Source organism: Argopecten irradians, chromosome 1 (genome assembly GCF_041381155.1).
Source record: "Argopecten irradians isolate NY chromosome 1, Ai_NY, whole genome shotgun sequence".
Taxonomy (NCBI): Eukaryota; Metazoa; Mollusca; class Bivalvia; order Pectinida; family Pectinidae; genus Argopecten; species Argopecten irradians.
The window spans coordinates 54,005,451-54,025,486 of record NC_091134.1 but is presented as its reverse complement, the minus strand read 5'-3'; the positions used below and the strand labels follow the sequence as shown (position 1 = coordinate 54,025,486).

Sequence of the window (20,036 nt, the reverse complement as noted above, 5' to 3'; positions counted from 1 at the left end):
AGCAATAATTGATCGATATATATGATCATTATGTAATGTCTCCGTCAAGACAGTTTAAACCAAAATATCAACCCTGACTAGAATAAACATATTATATCCAATAAAAATGGTTTGAAAAAACGACAACATACACCTATTTGCCATCAATTAGGACTGGTCCATTCTGCACTCAACATTCATACATGTATATTATATCCATCAGCTACATTGTACACTCCAAACAATGTTTTGTCTGGTGAAGTTGCCTCAACTATTGCTTTTATCTTCCTGTAGTGAGGGGTAGCATATCACTACTTATATTATCTTACTATCTAAATTCCGAGAAAAATAGACAAGATACGTAAAAAAGTACAGAAAATAGAAAACAATATAAACGATACATGTACAGTAAAAGATAAGTTTTAACACAAACTTTCATTCATAACTCTCGTACTGCCAAAGACATTCAAGAATCGACGACTCCATGTATCATCCTCTTTGACAAACATAAACGAACTCACATAATCAAACTGCCTTTTTGTCATATCACCACAATCGTATAATTGAGACTTATTTGGTATATATATATCAATTAATGACTTATAACTGATTTTACTTACGCTTATATAAGCGCTTCCTAATGCACTTGGTGATTTCAAAGGCGACGTACATGCCTATAAAGGTTGCAGCATAACAAAACATAACAGCCACAGCTTTATTTTCTGGCATGTTGACCTTATCTAAGTGAAATCCGAAGCTGATGTTGAAACCTGGAAAACAAATCTTGTCAATTATACTTAAAGCAGTCAATAATACTTAGAGCACTGAAAAGCGGAAAGGAGTTAATGGTGTCCATGCAACAACAGAAACAAATACTGAATTTTAATAGTTAAGATTAGTCTTATTTATGGTCAAATATTCCTTAGTCAAACATCAGTACGTATGTTTGACTAAGGTTCGGAATGATACCAATACTTTCGCAGTGATAAATGAGTTTTTATTCTGATGCAATTTGAATATTGATTTTATTACCTTTTGAAATAAGGTGATTGAATTATAGATCTAAATGATGTTGATTATCATTTTTATATCTAAATACTAAATATTTTTGAGCGAATGATGTCCTTTTGATATACCGAAAAGAAATATATGATAGTATTGATATCTAATCTCGAAAAGAATCAGCGCCCCATTTTGAATATCTTACCCGCCAAAAATTGAACGATTAATGCCACGCCCCAATGAAGCCAGTTAAATACAGGTCGGTAGGGGTGTTCATGGTCACAGCGGAAAAACGCCATCATTGGCTGAAAAAAATGTTAAAGACTACTGTACCCCGAAACATCGATATTTGTTATGATTATTTTCGTAAATATGACCCTACCGATTACCTGTCATTATTTTTTTCATCTTAAATATTATTCAATTATATGTAATATCACAGGTATGGAAAAACGTAATGTTACATAAGCTACTAGTATGCATATTTTTCTAATTATTACGTGTGAGTTTTAAAACTTTTTTCATCAAATCGATATCAGTAATGTTTTCCTCTTTGTCGAGATTTCCATTTTCAGATTAAACAATAAACTGTTAATGTTATCAAAACTTACATTCAGAAACATCAACACCACGATGATGATGCCAAGAACAGGATGGACTTTAACGTAAGAAATGCTGTCTGGCACACTAATCTACAAGGCAATGAAATGCAATATGACTTTATAAAGGCATGTATCTAAAAAGAAACTTACAGATGTTGAACAATGTTGATACAGTAATGATAAAGTTTTCTGCATCAAGTATTTTGTTACATGAAATAGTTAAAATAAAGCGTAATTTCCACAAATCATATCATATCTGTCAGGTGGACAGGGATATCTCAACCTTCGTGGAAGTTTTTGGCTTGTCAACCCGAGGCTGTCCACCTGACAGACCCATGTTTGATTCTTTTCCCCCTGTACTTATGGAAATTTAGTCATTTCTAATGTGCCGTCATCATAAGAACCTCGCAATGCGTCAAAATTAATGACGTGTCACTGCATGTAATGATGATGTCACATTATTGCATGTTGTCCCTACCTCGGTAAAAGACAGAGTTTTGTACCCCATCGGACAGAGATATCTGCACTTCCGGCGAGGGTAAGATTTCTTACCCAGGGCAAGACAGCCTGCACGCGTAGAACATATTCGCGTGATTAACCGGACGTTATAAAACGTCATATGCAAATAAAAAATTACCTTTGCAGACCAATTGGACAATCAATATCACATTCGAACTCGACCTTCACGCGCATGCTCATCTTTGACCTAGTAATCATCACAATCGTTCTTTCACAATAATTCTTTTATATTTACCAAGTAAAATGACTTACTTAACAGGTTTTCATACAATATAAGATAAAATTTCTATGGCTGTGAATATTTTGAAATGATTTAGATTCTTGTTTATCACAGTACAACAGGTTAAACAAAGTTTTAGACAAACTAAAGTGGAAATCGCCAAGTTGATTCATTATTGATTATTCCTTGCTGTTTTTATAAATCGCGTATTTGTTGATTTCAAGACTTTGGTGGGGGGATTACAGTGGCAAAAAACATCATTCCCTACCTAGAGAATAGGACAGCGAAATATCTATTCGGCAAGCCTCGGGTTAGACATTCGTGAATCTCCTTCTCTGGTAGAGATTTCTCTGTCCTACCCTCAAGGTAGGGAAAGACCCTTTTAATATTTTCCCTAGCAACAGCGGTATAACCCTGTCAAATATTGGAGAAATATAAAATGTTATATACATGTATGAATAATATTTACCTGACTATATCCTCCTACTTCCACAAATATAGCAATAAGGGCAATCGATGTTAGAACAACAACTGTACACATACAGGCCCTGTGAACCTGAAATATGCATAACGTCAATTATACATGTTTGTGTGCCAATAAGGTATACCCATAGAAATCGTACAGTCATTGCAAATGTATAACGTAACATACAATTTGTATCTAATGTATCTTATTTTTATATAGTATCCTAGCACTACTGTGTTTGCATTGCTGTGTGCTAAGCTCCCTATTAAAATGAAATAGACAGGAAATCAAAGTCAACAAAAATAAGTTATGCTTATCCTCATTTATAGTGACAATGTATCGTGATACTTTACCTGGAACCATAGGTGTTTCCCCAGGACTTTCTTGTGTAGAACTGGCTTGAAATACCTCGCAATCAGCATGCCAGAAGAGGATAATATAATCCAGGCAAGTATCATCAGAAAACCTACACGAAATGACATGTAAAATCTATTTTATCTTTTTATAGATCATTTTTGTTTATAGTTAGACATTTCACATTTTTTTTGCTTTGCTATTATTTCAATCTTATTACTTGATAGCAGTTTTGTAAGTTTAATCCCAGCTAGCTATTGTAATTTGCGGAAACCGTTTACCTATACATACAGAATACCGTTGATGCCTTATTCTAGCCATCATAGCTAAACTACCTACCGTGTAACTTAACGAGGCCAGACTCCTGCTTTCCGATTCCCGTGTCTGATGATTTAAGGAAATCTACTTTTCCTTTGCTGGTCTTTGGTTTCTCCTTATGTCTCTCGGGAACTCCTGCCATCATGTTTTACATAATACACTAAGCATACTATATATTGAAACAAAACTGAGTATCAACAGCGCAATGTAACAACAGAATAGCAATCTAATATAAGAAGGAAAATAGTGTTTGATTTTGACTTCAGCTATTTAACTATATTTATGCCCAATCTGCCAGTCAATATTCTGTGCTACTTTCACTATATAGCTATTATATTTGCATATATAGTTTTACCTGATGGCGCTAGTCCATGGGCAAATAACAGGTACCATTGTTTGTTTAGATCAAAGATCTTGCTACTATCGGCACTTAAAGCACCCGAGACTTGATTCGCTCTTTGGAATACACATTTCATGATGTTTCCTTCTATGGAACCACTCATATCGGACAGGAATTCAGTTTTCTGTAAGAAATTAGAAGATGATATATTCGGACACCCTATGCGCAGCTGTGTGTGAATTATCTATGACAAACTTGGTAAAAAATATAAACGCACATAAGATATTCATTCCTGACTTTTTAATCCTGATATACCGCTACATACAAAATAAGTGACGTCCTATATATATGAAAAGAAGATTTTTCATGATCTTTGCTTTTTTGATGCAACATATAGTCTATGTTGAGGAACAATTGCGTTAACCGCAGTAACTTGTTCTTCCTACTCTGTACCAATTGTACAAAAAACACACACGACTTTCATATAACTGAAACATCTTAAATATCATCGAGATATGAAAAACTGTTTAACGCGTCCAACTATTTTAAAGTATGCATGCTATATCTTGTATGCATTTCTTTTTATCATTTCTTTGAAGAATTCCATTCGAAAGAGTTGTATAAATGTCACACCTGATTTATCTATTTTTTTACGTTTACAAGGATGCATTGTCAATCATTCGTTTATTTGTAAAACAAAACATTTACGTTAGAAAGTGGTTGATAGTTAGGGTCGTCGTTGTTGTAACCAAGTTCTGCAGATACTACGTCATTCTTCAGGATACACATCATCACACTAGATTTAGCCTGTAAATATACATATACAATACATTACTATGTCGCTTGTATAAGGCACAAAACTCAATTCAAACGTGAAAAAATAAACATGTGGTGACGGTTATAAAAAATAATTCTTATGATTGAAACTTTTGTGGACTTTACGGTTCTTCATAGATATTGAACAGAAGTATCAATCCCTATATACATTTGTTTGACTAATGCGGGACTTTTGTATATACGAAAAGTAAAGTGAAGTTTCTTAGGAGTATATACCATTTTCCCGTTTGAAGATAAGCCTATAGCGATCCAGTCGTCTGCTCCAGGTGTTACAACGGAGGCTATTTCAAACAGTATGGTCTTGGTTTTGGGCTCACTCTGCCATGTGACAAGGCATGTACATGTTTGTCCCTTACAGTCCGAGAAACAGCCCTTTGTTTTACCACACTCCGGGTCCTTTACTATGGTCGACCCGCTCTGTGATAGGGAAACAAAACAAAAAAGTCCATTGTGATTTCGGCCGTTTTCGTTTATTCGGAACTGCCGGCTTGACCGTTTGTTAAAGTAATTATTTCAAGTACAAATCCTGACGCTGTAGCTTTTGATACAAGCCTGTGAGGGCTTTGTCAAGGCTCGTCTGAAAACAATATAAAATCACCAGGTCCGTCTTTTAATCAGAACCTAATAATCGAAAACGGCCTTTGTAATAAATTCTTACGGACAATTCAGAGATAGCATTAGTTTCGTAAGCAAGAACTTTAATTTCATTTTTTTCCGTTCAAAATAGTTTTTCATCAATTTGAGACTGAAAGACTGTGATCATATGTTTAATGATATATTTCATATTTTTAACATTATGCTCATAACCTGAATGGATTAATAACACTTCAATTTTACCGCCTATCAACAAAAGATTTGTTACCTGTGTAGTTATATCTCCTGGGTTTACCGGAGTCGTATCAGGGACTATATGGATAAAATTCTCCTTATTAGGGCTTACAACTGGCGGCGTTGTGTGCTTCTGTGGGATACCTAATTGTACGAAAATAAATAATGAGCACACTATACATATATGTAATAAGCAATGACCTATTTATTGATCGAACTGCTGAGACGAACTTTTCTATAAATATGCTCTATATAGAATTCTAAATGATATATTACCAGCCGACATCAGACCGTTGGCAATAATGAGATAGCGATTTTCCGTCAAACTGAATGTGTTGTTAAAGTCCTCAATGATCTTCCTACGTCGAAAACTGCATTTGAAGATTCCGTCTACGTGAGATCCGTCGGTGTTGATAAGATCAGAGGTATTCTGAAATAAAATATAACAGTACACTGATAGAGTGTTTCTGATAAAAGTTACTGAAACCGAAATCCTCCAAAGCATGTAAACTTATCAACGTTAATCTTATAATTATCTTTTTGCGAACAAAGTCATTGAATCATTATAATGAAAATTGTGTTGCTGCGTATTAAGCGATATTCTGCATATTAAGCAAAATATATAAACCGATCTAGAACGGAGAAACAGAAGAACTAGGAATCGGAATAATTGTATCTACCGTTGCCATGGTTTTATATGCGTATCCAGGATTATAGCCGAGCTCCACTGAAATGCTGCCATTCACTTCCTTACACATGATCACGCTGGTGTTTTTCTGTAAATTAACATTGCTTGTTTTGTTATATGGGTAAACCAAATAAACCGTAAAAGAGATCTCAAGAAATAAAGTATTGTGAGAATAGTCCCCATAATGTTTAAAAAGTATTTATACTGATAAATCTTTAAAGCGATAAAGATATATTCATTTATTCGTCTCCTAATTATATTATATAAAGTAGACTGTTATGACGAATCAAAATGCTAATTGTAGTAAAGAAATAGAATTAAAAATATTTCTATTATAGCCTGTGAACAATTGTATCATTCATTTACCCTTTGTATCTGTACAGTACCTGAAATAAATCCCCTACTCTTACCATGTTAGTGTCATCCGATATACCGAGGGCTATCCATGCATTATCTTCAGCACTTATATTCTGTGATATTGTAAATGCGATGAAATCTCCTGCTTCTTGCCACGTCACCTCGAACATACAATCTTTATTGCTTTCACAGCTATAGAAACAACCTTTGGTGACTCCACAATCAGCATCAGGCACGATCGGGCCGGGCTGAAAACATTTTTTAGTATACAAATACGAAAGCCTACAACAATATGTAACAATGTTCTTGCTTTATTTTCTGGATAAAGAGGGCTTCTTAATGATCTGTGATACATCATTGTAGTAAAAATACATCAATAAAATCCTACAGTCATATAAAAAGACTAACAAGGAAAAGCTATCTGCAAAATAAGATTTCCTGTGTTAAGACAACTTCAGCTTACCTGTGTAGTTATCTCCCCTGGGTTGACCGTGGTATGATCTGGGTGTATATTGATGAAATCTTCTTTTTCTGAACTGACTGTAGGAGGGGTTGTATGCTTCTGTGGAATCCCTGTTTGAAAATGTTCACCATATTTTTTCATGTCAAATAATTTTGAATGTGGAAGGAGGCACTTCTCTGTGATAATTTTGAAATATGTCTATACTTCATATTGAACGTATTTGAATCATTGCAATGTCACTTACCAGACACTAAGGAGCCGTTTGCCACGATGATGTAACGTTTCTCAATCAGTGAGAAAGTATCATTAAAATCAGTGATAATCTTTCTCCTTTGGAATATACAAGTGAAGACTCCGTCCTCGAGTGAACCGCTGGTGTTTTCCAGATCGCTGGTATTCTGGAAATGAATTAAAGCAAATATTTGCGTAAGAAATATAATTGAAAATGTATAATACTACATCAACATGACTTTGTCTGATTCAAAGTTCGAAGTGAATGAAAACAAAAACTTTTTTTTACTTGTTATTTAGAATCTAATTTGCCTACCGTTGCTATAGTGTTATATGCGTATCCAGGATTATAGCCGAGCTCCACTGAAATGCTGCCATTCATCTCCTTACACATGATCACGCTGGTGTTTTTCTATAACAAATATTTTTACCCGTATAACGTAAACTATCCCTGAAATTTCATAATGGACTGATTAAGTCGTTGATTTAGAAGAGCTTAAATGTGTCTACAAGGGTGAATGAGTCAAGTTGTTGGTAATAGCTTTTCCTTCTACAAACCAATGTGCGATTAGCTTTAAGATTAAAAGAAAACATGGTTCTTGGTATTCTTAAGCCTCATGATAAAATAAAATTTATGGTACAAGGGTACACACCATATTAGTATCGTCCGATATACCGAGAGCTATCCACGCGTTGTCTGCAGCACTGATATTCTGTGACATTGTAAAGTCTATAAAATCTCCAGCCTCCCGCCACGTCACTTGAAACATACAATCTTCATTGCTGTCACAGCTATAGAAACAACCTTTGGTGACTCCACAATCAGCGTCAGGCACGATCGGGCCGGGCTAAAAGAGAAAAAAAGCCTCTCTAAGTAACTGTACATACAAATTAATTACAAAGCAGAAAGTAGCAGAAATATATTGTAAACAGTCAGCATCATTTTATTTTCATTTACTGTCAACTCATACCTGTGTGGTTATCTCCCCTGGGTTGACCGTGGTATGTTCTGGATGAATATTGATGAAATCTTCTTTTTCTAAACTGACTTTAGGAGGGGTTGTGTGCTTCTGTGGAATCCCTGTTAGAAAAAATTCTTTCAACATAAAGAGTGTTTAATTAATGTACATGTATGTCACTAGTGTAATATAACCTAGAGCGACTTTCATTGGCTGTGTCGGACAGGAAATCCATTGTTACTTAGGAATGAAACAATAAAGTGGCGTTCGGATTCGCGGACGGGAGTACAAAATGACTGCTTCTGCTGGATTTTCTCAACACATTTTTGCGTTAATATTCTTTGAAATGAAGGTCGTTGTAGTTATGTGATACAAATTATCTTAAATTTGTGTTACCAAATATAAGGCTCATGAAATGAATGCTCATTTAGGATCCTATATATATCAAATGATGAGCTATAAGATAAATAATATGTTTGATATCTTTGATATCTTACCAGATGATAAAGTACCATTAGCCACAATCAGGAAACGTCTTTCTGTCAGTGAAAACGCGTTATTGAAGTCGGTTATTATTTTCCTTCTCTGAAATCTACAAGTGAATATACCATCTTCGAGTGAACCACTGGTGTTCACGAGATCGCTGGTGTTCTGGAAAAATATATAATATCAATTTTATAGACTCAAGAGCTCTGAAAAGTTAAATCCCCTAGAAGGAGAGAATTTTTTTCTCTTTTTTTTTGCAAGGATTACATAACATTTTATGTACTAAAACACACACAATAACTACTTATAATGTCGAAATATTGCTTACAGCATTGTAAATCTATAAAAATATTATTCTAGATTTCTTGATATGATGTAATTAATATGTTTGTTTCATGAACAATTCAGGAACACATGTCTTTCATGTCGTCAGCATTCTCATGTGACCAATAATATCATTGATTGTTCGTGAATACGGCGAATACCAGAAGGAACAAATCTTTCAATCTATTACCGTTACCACGGTGTTATATGCGTATCCAGGATTATAGCCGAGCTCCACTGAAATGCTGCCATTCATCTTTTTACACATGACCACGCTGGTGTTTTTCTTTAATTAAAAAGAGAAAATTCAAATAAATAATCCTCAAAATTGACATTTATACATTATAAAAACAACGAAAGGACTTTATTCAATGTAGGCTCTTACATTAGTCTATGATGAAAGTGATCTGTTAGGTAAGAGCCAATCAAAAGATGCACAGAATCACGTCATCAAAAGTCACATTGTCTGTCAATCAAAACAGAGTTCATACTTGTTATGTAACAATTGCAATCCAAAGAGTTGAGAAAACACATATATGGTATAGTAGAAATATGGTGTAAGATACAAATTTTCTCAGATCAGAATTATCTTTTTGTTTATTTCGAATTAACATTCACTTACCATGTTGGTATCGTCCGATATACCGAGGGCTATCCACACGTTGTCTTCAGCACTGATGTTCTGTGACATCGTAAAGTCTATAAAATCTCCAGCCTCCTGCCACGTCACTTGGAACATACAATCTTCATTGCTGTCACATTCAGAGAAACAACCTTTGGTGACTCCACAATCAGCATCAGGCACGATCGGGCCGGGCTGTGACGAATTTATAATGATAAAATTAAATTTTCACATTCTTGGTATAGTGAACAGGGGTTAACGTTGTTGGAAACTTAAGTCTTTAAAATATGCGGTACATGTGACAAATGATGTCTGAACCATTCTTAAAATGAATGGATAAACTATTAAATTTACCGTTATTTAATAGTTTTCACAATTACAATCAGCCTATATGAACCGTTTTTGCATTTGTTTATTATATCAATTTTAACACTAGTACTAGTGATTTGTCTATGACTGTGGCATACCTGTGTTGTTATCTCCCCTGGGTTGACTGTGGTATGTTCGGGATGTATATTGATGAAGTCTTCTTTTTGCGAACTTACGGCCGGAGGGGTTGTGTGCTTTTGTGGCAATCCTGTTCAAGCCAAAATATTATGTAATGTAGTTGTATGTCTCTGCACATGCGTTAAACAATATATTGGATAGGATGATATTTAACTGTAAAGGGACGAGAAAAAACTTATTCCTGTGGAGAGAACGTCGAGGATTCAAATATATTGGTTTCCAGCATGATAATCAACGATTCAACAATCTTAGCTAAAGAAACAATATCAACAATCTATATCGACCTTCATCGTTAACAAATGGAATTATTTCAATGATACTGATCTATTATGGCCTGGTTGAGCCGGCACTATTGCCTCGTGGTACTGTCGAGGGATGGAATAGTATCCGAGAAGAAGCCGAGGGCACTATTCCATCATGAAGCAATACTGTGAGGCAATAGTGTCCTCTCAATCAAGCCATAATTGGTTTAGTAAATCACCCTCCCATGTGAATGGGCTCTTTTCATTTCATCGTAACATAAACTCTCGTACCACTATCCTTATTTCCACAGCATGCTGATAAACGTTGCTACCTTATCAAAATTATCACAGAATTCTGTTTAAAAAAACGAGATTCAGTTTCATGAGGATTTAGTGAGCTGTTTTTTGTAGAAAAGCAACATTTGTTTCCTTCACCTACACCACGGCCTGTCTGCCATCTTGGCGCCTTAATCGAAGCGCAACGTTATAATGACGTCGTGTAATACTGTTGCCACAATACGTTCACGTTAAATATCGCACCACTTCAATAGCGCCTGCTTCCAAGAGAATTATTGCAAAGAGTACCCATATGTGTAACCAGTATACTATCACTTTATGTACTACAATGTGATAAGATATCAAATCATCAGAGTAACAATCTTTCTAAGTGTAAACACTCTTACCAGATGATATGGAACCGTTAGCTACAATGACGAAGCGTCTTGTTGTCAACGACAGAGTGTTGTTAAACTCAGTAATTATCTTTCTCCTTTGGAATCTACAAGTGAATATTCCGTCTTCGAGTGAACCACTAGTGTTTACAAGATCGCTGGTATTCTGGAAGGTAGTAAACGAAAATCAGGATGAATCAAACCTCTGTGTCAGATTTAAACAATATCGACAATGGGGCACAATTGTAACCAAAACTGTGATGATAAAAGGAAACATGGATTTAGACTTATAGGTTCGTAAAATATGAACCTAGAAACAAGTTATTCGGAGGAGTGAGCAGGTATGCGTGTCATCGATGGGACATATCGAGATAATTAGTCCTGTTGTGGTATTTCAAACTTGATTATTTGTCGAACATGGGAACTATCAGCATTTCTCTTTAAACGGATATTGACGTCCGTATTTCAATATTATTTTTGTATATTGATTGATTTTTCGTGTTATGTGATATGTTTAACCAAAAACTTGAAATCATTGCTAATAGAACACATACCGTTGCCACGGTGTTATATGCGTATCCAGGATTATAGCCGAGCTCCACTGAAATGCTGCCATTCATCTCTTTACACATGACCACGCTGGTATTTTTCTGTAACAAATATGATATAATGTATGTACCCCGGTAAGTAGATTTTATGAAAGTGACGGCTGAAAACATCTGATTCTGATGCTGAAAATTTGAACCAAACCATTAAGCAGTTCCTACCATGTTGGTATTGTCCGATATACCGAGGGCTATCCACACGTTGTCTGCAGCACTAATATTCTGTGACATTGTAAAGTCTATAAAATCTCCAGCCTCCTGCCACGTCACTTGGAACATACAATCTTCATTGCTGTCACATTCAGAGAAACAACCTTTGGTGACTCCACAATCAGCATCAGGCACGATCGGGCCGGGCTGTGACGAATTTATAATGATAAAATTAAATTTTCACATTCTTGGTATAGTGAACAGGGGTTAACGTTGTTGGAAACTTAAGTCTTTAAAATATGCGGTACATGTGACAAATGATGTCTGAACCATTCTTAAAATGAATGGATAAACTATTAAATTTACCGTTATTTAATAGTTTTCACAATTACAATCAGCCTATATGAACCGTTTTTGCATTTGTTTATTATATCAATTTTAACACTAGTACTAGTGATTTGTCTATGACTGTGGCATACCTGTGTTGTTATCTCCCCTGGGTTGACTGTGGTATGTTCGGGATGTATATTGATGAAGTCTTCTTTTTGCGAACTTACGGCCGGAGGGGTTGTGTGCTTTTGTGGCAATCCTGTTCAAGCCAAAATATTATGTAATGTAGTTGTATGTCTCTGCACATGCGTTAAACAATATATTGGATAGGATGATATTTAACTGTAAAGGGACGAGAAAAAACTTATTCCTGTGGAGAGAACGTCGAGGATTCAAATATATTGGTTTCCAGCATGATAATCAACGATTCAACAATCTTAGCTAAAGAAACAATATCAACAATCTATATCGACCTTCATCGTTAACAAATGGAATTATTTCAATGATACTGATCTATTATGGCCTGGTTGAGCCGGCACTATTGCCTCGTGGTACTGTCGAGGGATGGAATAGTATCCGAGAAGAAGCCGAGGGCACTATTCCATCATGAAGCAATACTGTGAGGCAATAGTGTCCTCTCAATCAAGCCATAATTGGTTTAGTAAATCACCCTCCCGTGTGAATGGGCTCTTTTCATTTCATTGTAACATAAACCCTCGTACCGCTATCCTTATTTCCACAGCATGCTGATTAACGTTGCTACCTTATCAAAATTATCACAGAATTCTGTTTAAAAAAAACGAGATTCAGTTTCATGAGGATTTAGTGAGCTGTTTTTTGTGGAAAAGCAACATTTGTTTCCTTCACCTACACCACGGCCTGTCTGCCATCTTGGCGCCTTAATCGAAGCGCAACGTTATAATGACGTCGTGTAATACTGTTGCCACAATACGTTCACGTTAAATATCGCACCACTTCAATAGCGCCTGCTTCCAAGAGAATTATTGCAAAGAGTACCCATATGTGTAACCAGTATACTATCACTTTATGTACTACAATGCGATAAGATATCAAATCATCAGAGTAACAATCTTTCTAAGTGTAAACACTCTTACCAGATGATATGGAACCGTTAGCTACAATGACGAAGCGTCTTGTTGTCAACGACAGAGTGTTGTTAAACTCAGTAATTATCTTTCTCCTTTGGAATCTACAAGTGAATATTCCGTCTTCGAGTGAACCACTAGTGTTTACAAGATCGCTGGTATTCTGGAAGGTAGTAAACGAAAATCAGGATGAATCAAACCTCTGTGTCAGATTTAAACAATATCGACAATGGGGCACAATGGTAACCAAAACTGTGATGATAAAAGGAAACATGGATTTAGACTTATAGGTTCGTAAAATATGAACCTAGAAACAAGTTATTCGGAGGAGTGAGCAGGTATGCGTGTCATCGATGGGACATATCGAGATAATTAGTCCTGTTGTGGTATTTCAAACTTGATTATTTGTCGAACATGGGAACTATCAGCATTTCTCTTTAAACGGATATTGACGTCCGTATTTCAATATTATTTTTGTATATTGATTGATTTTTCGTGTTATGTGATATGTTTAACCAAAAACTTGAAATCATTGCTAATAGAACACATACCGTTGCCACGGTGTTATATGCGTATCCAGGATTATAGCCGAGCTCCACTGAAATGCTGCCATTCATCTCTTTACACATGACCACGCTGGTGTTTTTCTGTAACAAATATGATATAATGTATGTACCCCGGTAAGTAGATTTTATGAAAGTGACGGTTGAAAACATCTGATTCTGATGCTGAAAATTTGAACCAATTCATTAAGCAGTTCCTACCATGTTGGTATCGTCCGATATGCCGAGGGCTATCCACACGTTGTCTGCAGCACTGATATTATGTGACATTGTAAAGTCTATAAAATCTCCAGCCTCCTGCCACGTCACTTGGAACATACAATCTTCATTGCTGTCACAGCTATAGAAACAACCTTTGGTGACCCCACAATCAGCGTCAGGCACGATCGGGCCCGGCTGTGACAAAAACAAAAGGAATGGCAAATTCAATACATAGAAGAAAATATCCTTCATCGTTATGTTTAATATTCAATCCTAATTTTATTGTTATTTTATAAATAATATTGTAAATGTTACAGGCATTTTTTTGTTATGTTTCACAAAGGTAGCATTTTTTTATTTGTCTTTTTTATAGTTCAGAAAGACTGTTTATTTCCTTATAGTCATATAACAGAATGATGACCTTAGGATAACCATCATTTTTTCACCTACATTATAAATTTTATCTCAAAACTTCTGTAGAAAACATTTCCTTGCTGCAATCACAGTGATGTTGCATCTTAAAATCAATGACAGCAAGATTTTTTTTTAATTTTAAGGCAAAGGACAAAAACAAAAATGCTAGTTCATTGTCGGTTATATACGTGTCGTAATCCCCAAACCTCAGTGGTTATATCTCCCGGATGTACTGTAGTCATCTCTGGTCCAACATGGATAAAGTCCTCTTTTTGTTGACTGACCGTCGGAAAAAGCTCATGCATTATAGGTGTGCCTGTTCAAACATATGCATTTCTAAAGCGGTATACTCATCAATCTGACATGAACATGTGTTTTATAATGACTGAAACACACAAATGATCGCAATAGACGTGTCTTGAACGGTTTCCAAATGCCTAGGGGGAATGCATGAGTGTAACAATTGAGAAAAGCGAGAGAAATATATGACTATTAAATGTATGGGGGACGTTCCTGAAACCCCAAAACGCCCTTGCATAACCCGAATTTGGGAATCGTTGAATAATGCATAACTTGATTAGTTCTGCGTGCTTTGAACGCTTTGCTGAATATAATACGCGGTGAGTCTTTATACACTGGTCACATTGTGTTATAATTGGTCATTTGAGCCAACAGATAGCGTTATTAATTAACAGGTTGACTTTATAAAGAGGAAGTCCCTATGGCAAATATTACATCAGACACGTGTGTTTTCGTACAATGAACCAGTTATGTTGTATTTAAGATGGAGAGTTTAACATGAGACGCGATACAAAATTAAATTATGTCTTACCATTTATAACTTGTCCATAACCAACAATAACATAATGTGTTTCGATTAAAGGAAATGAGTCATTAAAGTCAGTGATTATCTTCCTTCGCTGAAAGTTGCAGTTAAAGATTCCATCTTCAAGTGAACCGCTGGTGTTAACAAGATCACTGGTATTCTGAAAAGTCAGTACACACCAAACATATGTTAGATTTTGTTAACAAGATAACTGGTATTCTGAAAAGTCAGTACACATTATAGTTTTTTTATTTTATTTATAGAACACTATTTATGTTCCTTTTTAATGAATTAACTCGGAACGAATTAACATAATAAAATCAAAAATTTGAAGTTAGGTTGGAGGCCAATTTCATGAAAGTTGAATAACAGCCAAGTGTAAGAAATACCAACCTTTGCAACAGTTTCGTACGAGTACCCAGGAGTATAGCCGAGCTCTACTGTAATTTTTCCATCGAAATCCTTACACATGATCACACTTGTATTTTTCTGTACGTATTGAAGTTTATATTATATTTCTCATTTACATAGGAAACAGATATTAATATTTTTATGCAATGCTTTCCCAAAAATTGTTTATCGAAAACCTACCGTAAGAACAACGATAAGATGATAATAATGTGCATTAACAGTCTAACAATATAAATTAAGTCATTTGATTATTCAGTTAAATCCTTTGTAGTACAATAAATGGGTGTTTCAAAAAAGTGACAGTTTTTCATAGAATATGTGTAATAATTAAAAATCCCAGTAATACATAAATACTTATTATTGACAAATTTGATGATTTGGAAAAAAACCCACTTTGCTTCGCTATTAAAAGTGTTACTCCTTACCATGTTTTGATCGTCCGATATCCCAAGTGCTGCCCAATAGTTGTTTGGAGCACTGATATTCTGTGACATTGTGAAATCTATGAAATCTCCAGCCTCCTGCCACGTCACTTGGAAAGAACATTCCCCTGTATCGTCACAGCTTCGGAAACAACCTTTTGTCTTTCCACAATCCGGATCCAGCACAAATGGAGCAGGCTTAAACAGGAATCAATATTGATTAAAATATCAATAATTTACAACGTATCTATATGTTGTGAGTGCTTGCTTGCCAAAAATGTGCCGGAGAAGACGCAAATCACGGATTTCTCTGATGGAATTTCAAAACAAAAACCACATATGTTCTATTTAACACCGTTCCTTAATGATGGAATTAGCTTCCCCACGATAACTAGACACTTTTTGTGTTTCAAGTACTGAAAATAGCGAATGTTTTTTTTATGAAGCAGTTATCATTATAGTATTTTTTTCAAACATCTTAGAACATGATTAAGACTAACATTTACATGGTGATGTTTAACTAAATGTACCTTTATTGTGATATCAGGAGTGTAGGTAGTTGTTGGATGATCCGGACTATGTATGAAGTCAAACTTGAGTTCAGAGATCACAGGGTCTCGATCATGCTTATATATCTGATCTTTAATTAAAAAAAGTTAAAATTTCTAAAATTCGTCATAATAGTACTAGTTCAATATTAAAACATGATGTAGACCTTTTGATGTCCTCCGCTTAAGTATTACTGGGATAGTTTTTATGCTTTAAATCTCTAAAACATTTTCTCAATGATAATTTCTTTTGCATACTTTGATTATTTTGTTTTGTGAAACATTAAAAAAACATTTAATCTCTTATGCTGTGAAGTCATATGAAATATATCAATATAATTGATTTTATTAATTTTTATAATTAATGTTTTCAATAGACACATTGACGTTGACTATTGATCACCAGAATGATACATTTTAACACACTTATCAAAAAGATTGTAAAATTAATTATAAGCATTGATGTCAAAATTTTGTTTGTAAACTTTTGAGAATCCGCTCTATGGATTCACACAGTTTGCAAACATTATTTTTCATACCCCATTGAAATTAAAAAATGGTTACATCAATACTTAATGAAATTGTAATTAAGAATAATTTTCAAATATCTTCTGTTAGGTATGTAATCACCCGTGATTAAACCGACTTCGCCCTGACCAACCATCAGGTATGCCGGTTGTGACAATGAAGCCTCGTGAGGAAAGTCGGGGTCAATACGACGCTGAAAACTGCAGGTAAAAATAAAGTCGACGACAGATCCATGTTTGTTCTTTAATGTGCTGGATGCCTGAGAAATAAAACAATAGAGTTCTAGGTTTATAAAACGTTAATGAAACAATAGTCACGATATAAGATCATTTTGTAGATTTCATCCAATATTTTTCTTTATTTCTAAACAATATGTATAACTTTTGAATTGAACAGAGGTACATCAGAAAATATATATTCTAAATAATAAAAAAGAAGCTAAACATACGCCTCTTAACTTTTCGTAGCTGTGTCCTTTGTTGTAGCCAATGTCTATTTCCATCGATAAGTCGTTATATATGCACATCACCACACTGGCGCCTGGCTGTAGGAACGTCATCATACATTATATGTACTAAGTCAAATGAAGCAATTTAACGTTAAATAACAGGTACATTTTATGTATGAATTTTTTTTAAAATATTTCTGAAAGATGCAATCTTTTTTAATATCATTAATAATCGCATTAATGTCATTTAAAGACTTATTCTACAATAGTAACATAAATGTACACAATATAAACACAAACTATTATTTATGAAACTATTTAGCATGACATCAAGTCTATATTTGTAAATATTTTATTTATTTGCCATAAAAGAGATATAAGAACATTTGAAAATGTTCATTTTAGAGTATCTACGATTGTGAAGAGAATATTTAGTTATACCATTTCGCGGTCTTGTGAAAATCCTATGGCGTTCCACACACTTATAATGGTCAGAGTCGATATATCCTGCTGAACATCGAATTCCACGTAATCACCGACTTTCTTCCACTTAACTCTGAATTCGCAACCAAATTTATCACATTTCTGGAAACAGTCTGTGTCACAGTCATTATCAAGTGCGAGTCGCCGTCGCTGTAAGAAAAAGATTGCTATACAATATATGGACGGTATTGATATATTTTCAATCGCTTTGTTGTGTGTGTTTTAGTCATATTGTGTTTGTTTGGTTTTCCCTTCCTACACTAAATGTGTATGACTTATTTTTTTCTTAATTCTGCCCCGTATTCATTGAATCCAAATTGAAATAATGAGAATTGAATAGCACAATAAATAAATAAATAAATAACGATCATGATCTTGCATACGTCTGAAGAAAATAGTATCCATATTTGTTTGATTTGATTCTTTAGTTTTGTTTGAAATTTTGAATGCTTTTATTTTTGCATCTCATATAATTGTCGATGAAGTAGAAATACTTAATTTACGATACAAATATTACGCCCCAACCTTGGCAGCCTTCAGATGTATAACATGTCTGGGATATTAAATTTTTATTTTTTTTTTATGAAAAAAAAACAACAAAAAAAAAAAAAAAAAACAAAAACAACAAAAAATATTACGTCATGGGCATTTCTGTTGAAAGTATATTGAAAATAGATCGTAGTCTGTTCTAGCATTTTAATGTAAAAAATATTTGACTGATATTTTGAGTCTAGTAGTACCTTTAACTAGTTTTTTAAAACCTCGTATAACATGTGTTTGTACTGATTAACGTACCTGTACTGTAGAAGTGCTGTTATTAGTGTCAGCTGTACCAACTACAGTGACAGCCAAACCAAGCATACACGCGTAAAATAGACGGTTCATCCTCCCGTGTAATGGTACCGGATCTACAAATGTCGAAATATGTGGTCATACACCAACATATTGTCCAGTAAGATTTTTTAACGCTTTTGGAATGTACCAAAGTTTCGGTGCTTTAATATAGCTAGTTCTGACTGACAGAGAATCAATTTTCGTTTTCACGAGTTTTCTTTGACAAGACAAACATTCAATTAAATGAAATCACAAGAGAAAGTAAATTGAATGTATGCACGAGAAATAAAATGAGCAAAATGGTTCCTGAAGTCAACTGTGGCATTGAATGTATGAACGAGATATGAAATGAGCAAAATGGAACCTGAAGTCGACTGTAGCTCATAAATTATTAAAACATGTTACCTTTCTCATTTTTGTTGTTTTAATAATTTAATTTACAAATAACAGTTTTTTCTCCAAACTGATGATAGTGATTGCTACATAGCATTAGTTAGTTATTTCTATGCAGTGACTCATATGAAGATTTTGTCCGATTTACTGAGAGTGGAGTAATGAACGGCAAAAGTGTACAATGGATATAATCTACAAAATGGGATATAATCTACAAAATGGGATATAATCTACAAAATGGGATATAATCTACAAAATGGGATATAATCAGATTGGCTTATCAGTAACAGTACATGAAGTTCACTTTAATTTTCAAACACGTTTAGTCACGTGACAGTCACGTGAATAGAGTCGATCAGTAAAAGTTTTAAGCATGCAGGATATGGCAGTTTTCATAAATAATAATGTTATTATTAATCTCAGCAATTCTAATATTTCAAAATAATATCATGTGTAAAAGCACGAAAGATCACTATTAATGTAATTAGTTAGACCTGTATCAGCTGCTATTTATACAGGGTAGTATTATTATATACTTGATATTATTCTGTTGATCTATTTAACGATGTCAAAGTAATATAACTTTATAATAACATTCCCATTCCGTAGGGCCATACAATGAAACTCATCACGAATATCAAAATAATGAAAAATAATAAGAATATGCTGCCCACCTGTGTGTGTACCTTGCTCCACTGTGTACAGAACACAGGATAACATTATCAGATCAATATATCAGATTTCCTGGTGTTATCATCA

General features: G+C 34.5%; 1 protein-coding gene across 2 annotated transcripts in view; it reads right to left on the bottom strand.

Annotated features, from left to right (window-relative positions):
• The window catches only part of LOC138333385 (uncharacterized), a 21,964-nt gene extending 1,928 nt beyond the window's left edge, over positions 1–20,036 (bottom strand). The window contains exons 1-39 of one of the 2 annotated variants that reach the window (XM_069281734.1): positions 19,952–20,036; positions 18,846–18,958; positions 18,009–18,200; positions 17,568–17,663; positions 17,222–17,378; positions 16,574–16,683; positions 16,047–16,241; positions 15,604–15,699; positions 15,217–15,370; positions 14,591–14,700; positions 13,971–14,165; positions 13,758–13,853; positions 13,216–13,369; positions 12,250–12,359; positions 11,783–11,977; positions 11,570–11,665; positions 11,028–11,181; positions 10,063–10,172; positions 9,596–9,790; positions 9,164–9,259; positions 8,661–8,814; positions 8,176–8,285; positions 7,858–8,052; positions 7,521–7,616; positions 7,218–7,371; positions 6,974–7,083; positions 6,564–6,758; positions 6,146–6,241; positions 5,742–5,895; positions 5,500–5,609; positions 4,854–5,054; positions 4,509–4,607; positions 3,816–3,984; positions 3,482–3,595; positions 3,142–3,254; positions 2,792–2,878; positions 1,593–1,673; positions 1,187–1,286; positions 600–749 (exon numbers count right to left, since the gene is read on the bottom strand). In XM_069281734.1, the coding sequence (XP_069137835.1) occupies positions 600–749; positions 1,187–1,286; positions 1,593–1,673; positions 2,792–2,878; positions 3,142–3,254; positions 3,482–3,595; positions 3,816–3,984; positions 4,509–4,607; positions 4,854–5,054; positions 5,500–5,609; positions 5,742–5,895; positions 6,146–6,241; positions 6,564–6,758; positions 6,974–7,083; positions 7,218–7,371; positions 7,521–7,616; positions 7,858–8,052; positions 8,176–8,285; positions 8,661–8,814; positions 9,164–9,259; positions 9,596–9,790; positions 10,063–10,172; positions 11,028–11,181; positions 11,570–11,665; positions 11,783–11,977; positions 12,250–12,359; positions 13,216–13,369; positions 13,758–13,853; positions 13,971–14,165; positions 14,591–14,700; positions 15,217–15,370; positions 15,604–15,699; positions 16,047–16,241; positions 16,574–16,683; positions 17,222–17,378; positions 17,568–17,663; positions 18,009–18,200; positions 18,846–18,958; positions 19,952–19,997 (5,158 nt within the window). In that variant the 5' untranslated portion in view covers positions 19,998–20,036. The remainder of the gene's footprint in view (positions 1–599; positions 750–1,186; positions 1,287–1,592; positions 1,674–2,791; positions 2,879–3,141; positions 3,255–3,481; positions 3,596–3,815; positions 3,985–4,508; positions 4,608–4,853; positions 5,055–5,499; positions 5,610–5,741; positions 5,896–6,145; positions 6,242–6,563; positions 6,759–6,973; positions 7,084–7,217; positions 7,372–7,520; positions 7,617–7,857; positions 8,053–8,175; positions 8,286–8,660; positions 8,815–9,163; positions 9,260–9,595; positions 9,791–10,062; positions 10,173–11,027; positions 11,182–11,569; positions 11,666–11,782; positions 11,978–12,249; positions 12,360–13,215; positions 13,370–13,757; positions 13,854–13,970; positions 14,166–14,590; positions 14,701–15,216; positions 15,371–15,603; positions 15,700–16,046; positions 16,242–16,573; positions 16,684–17,221; positions 17,379–17,567; positions 17,664–18,008; positions 18,201–18,845; positions 18,959–19,951) is intronic. The other variant, XM_069281742.1, reaches the window with a different exon arrangement.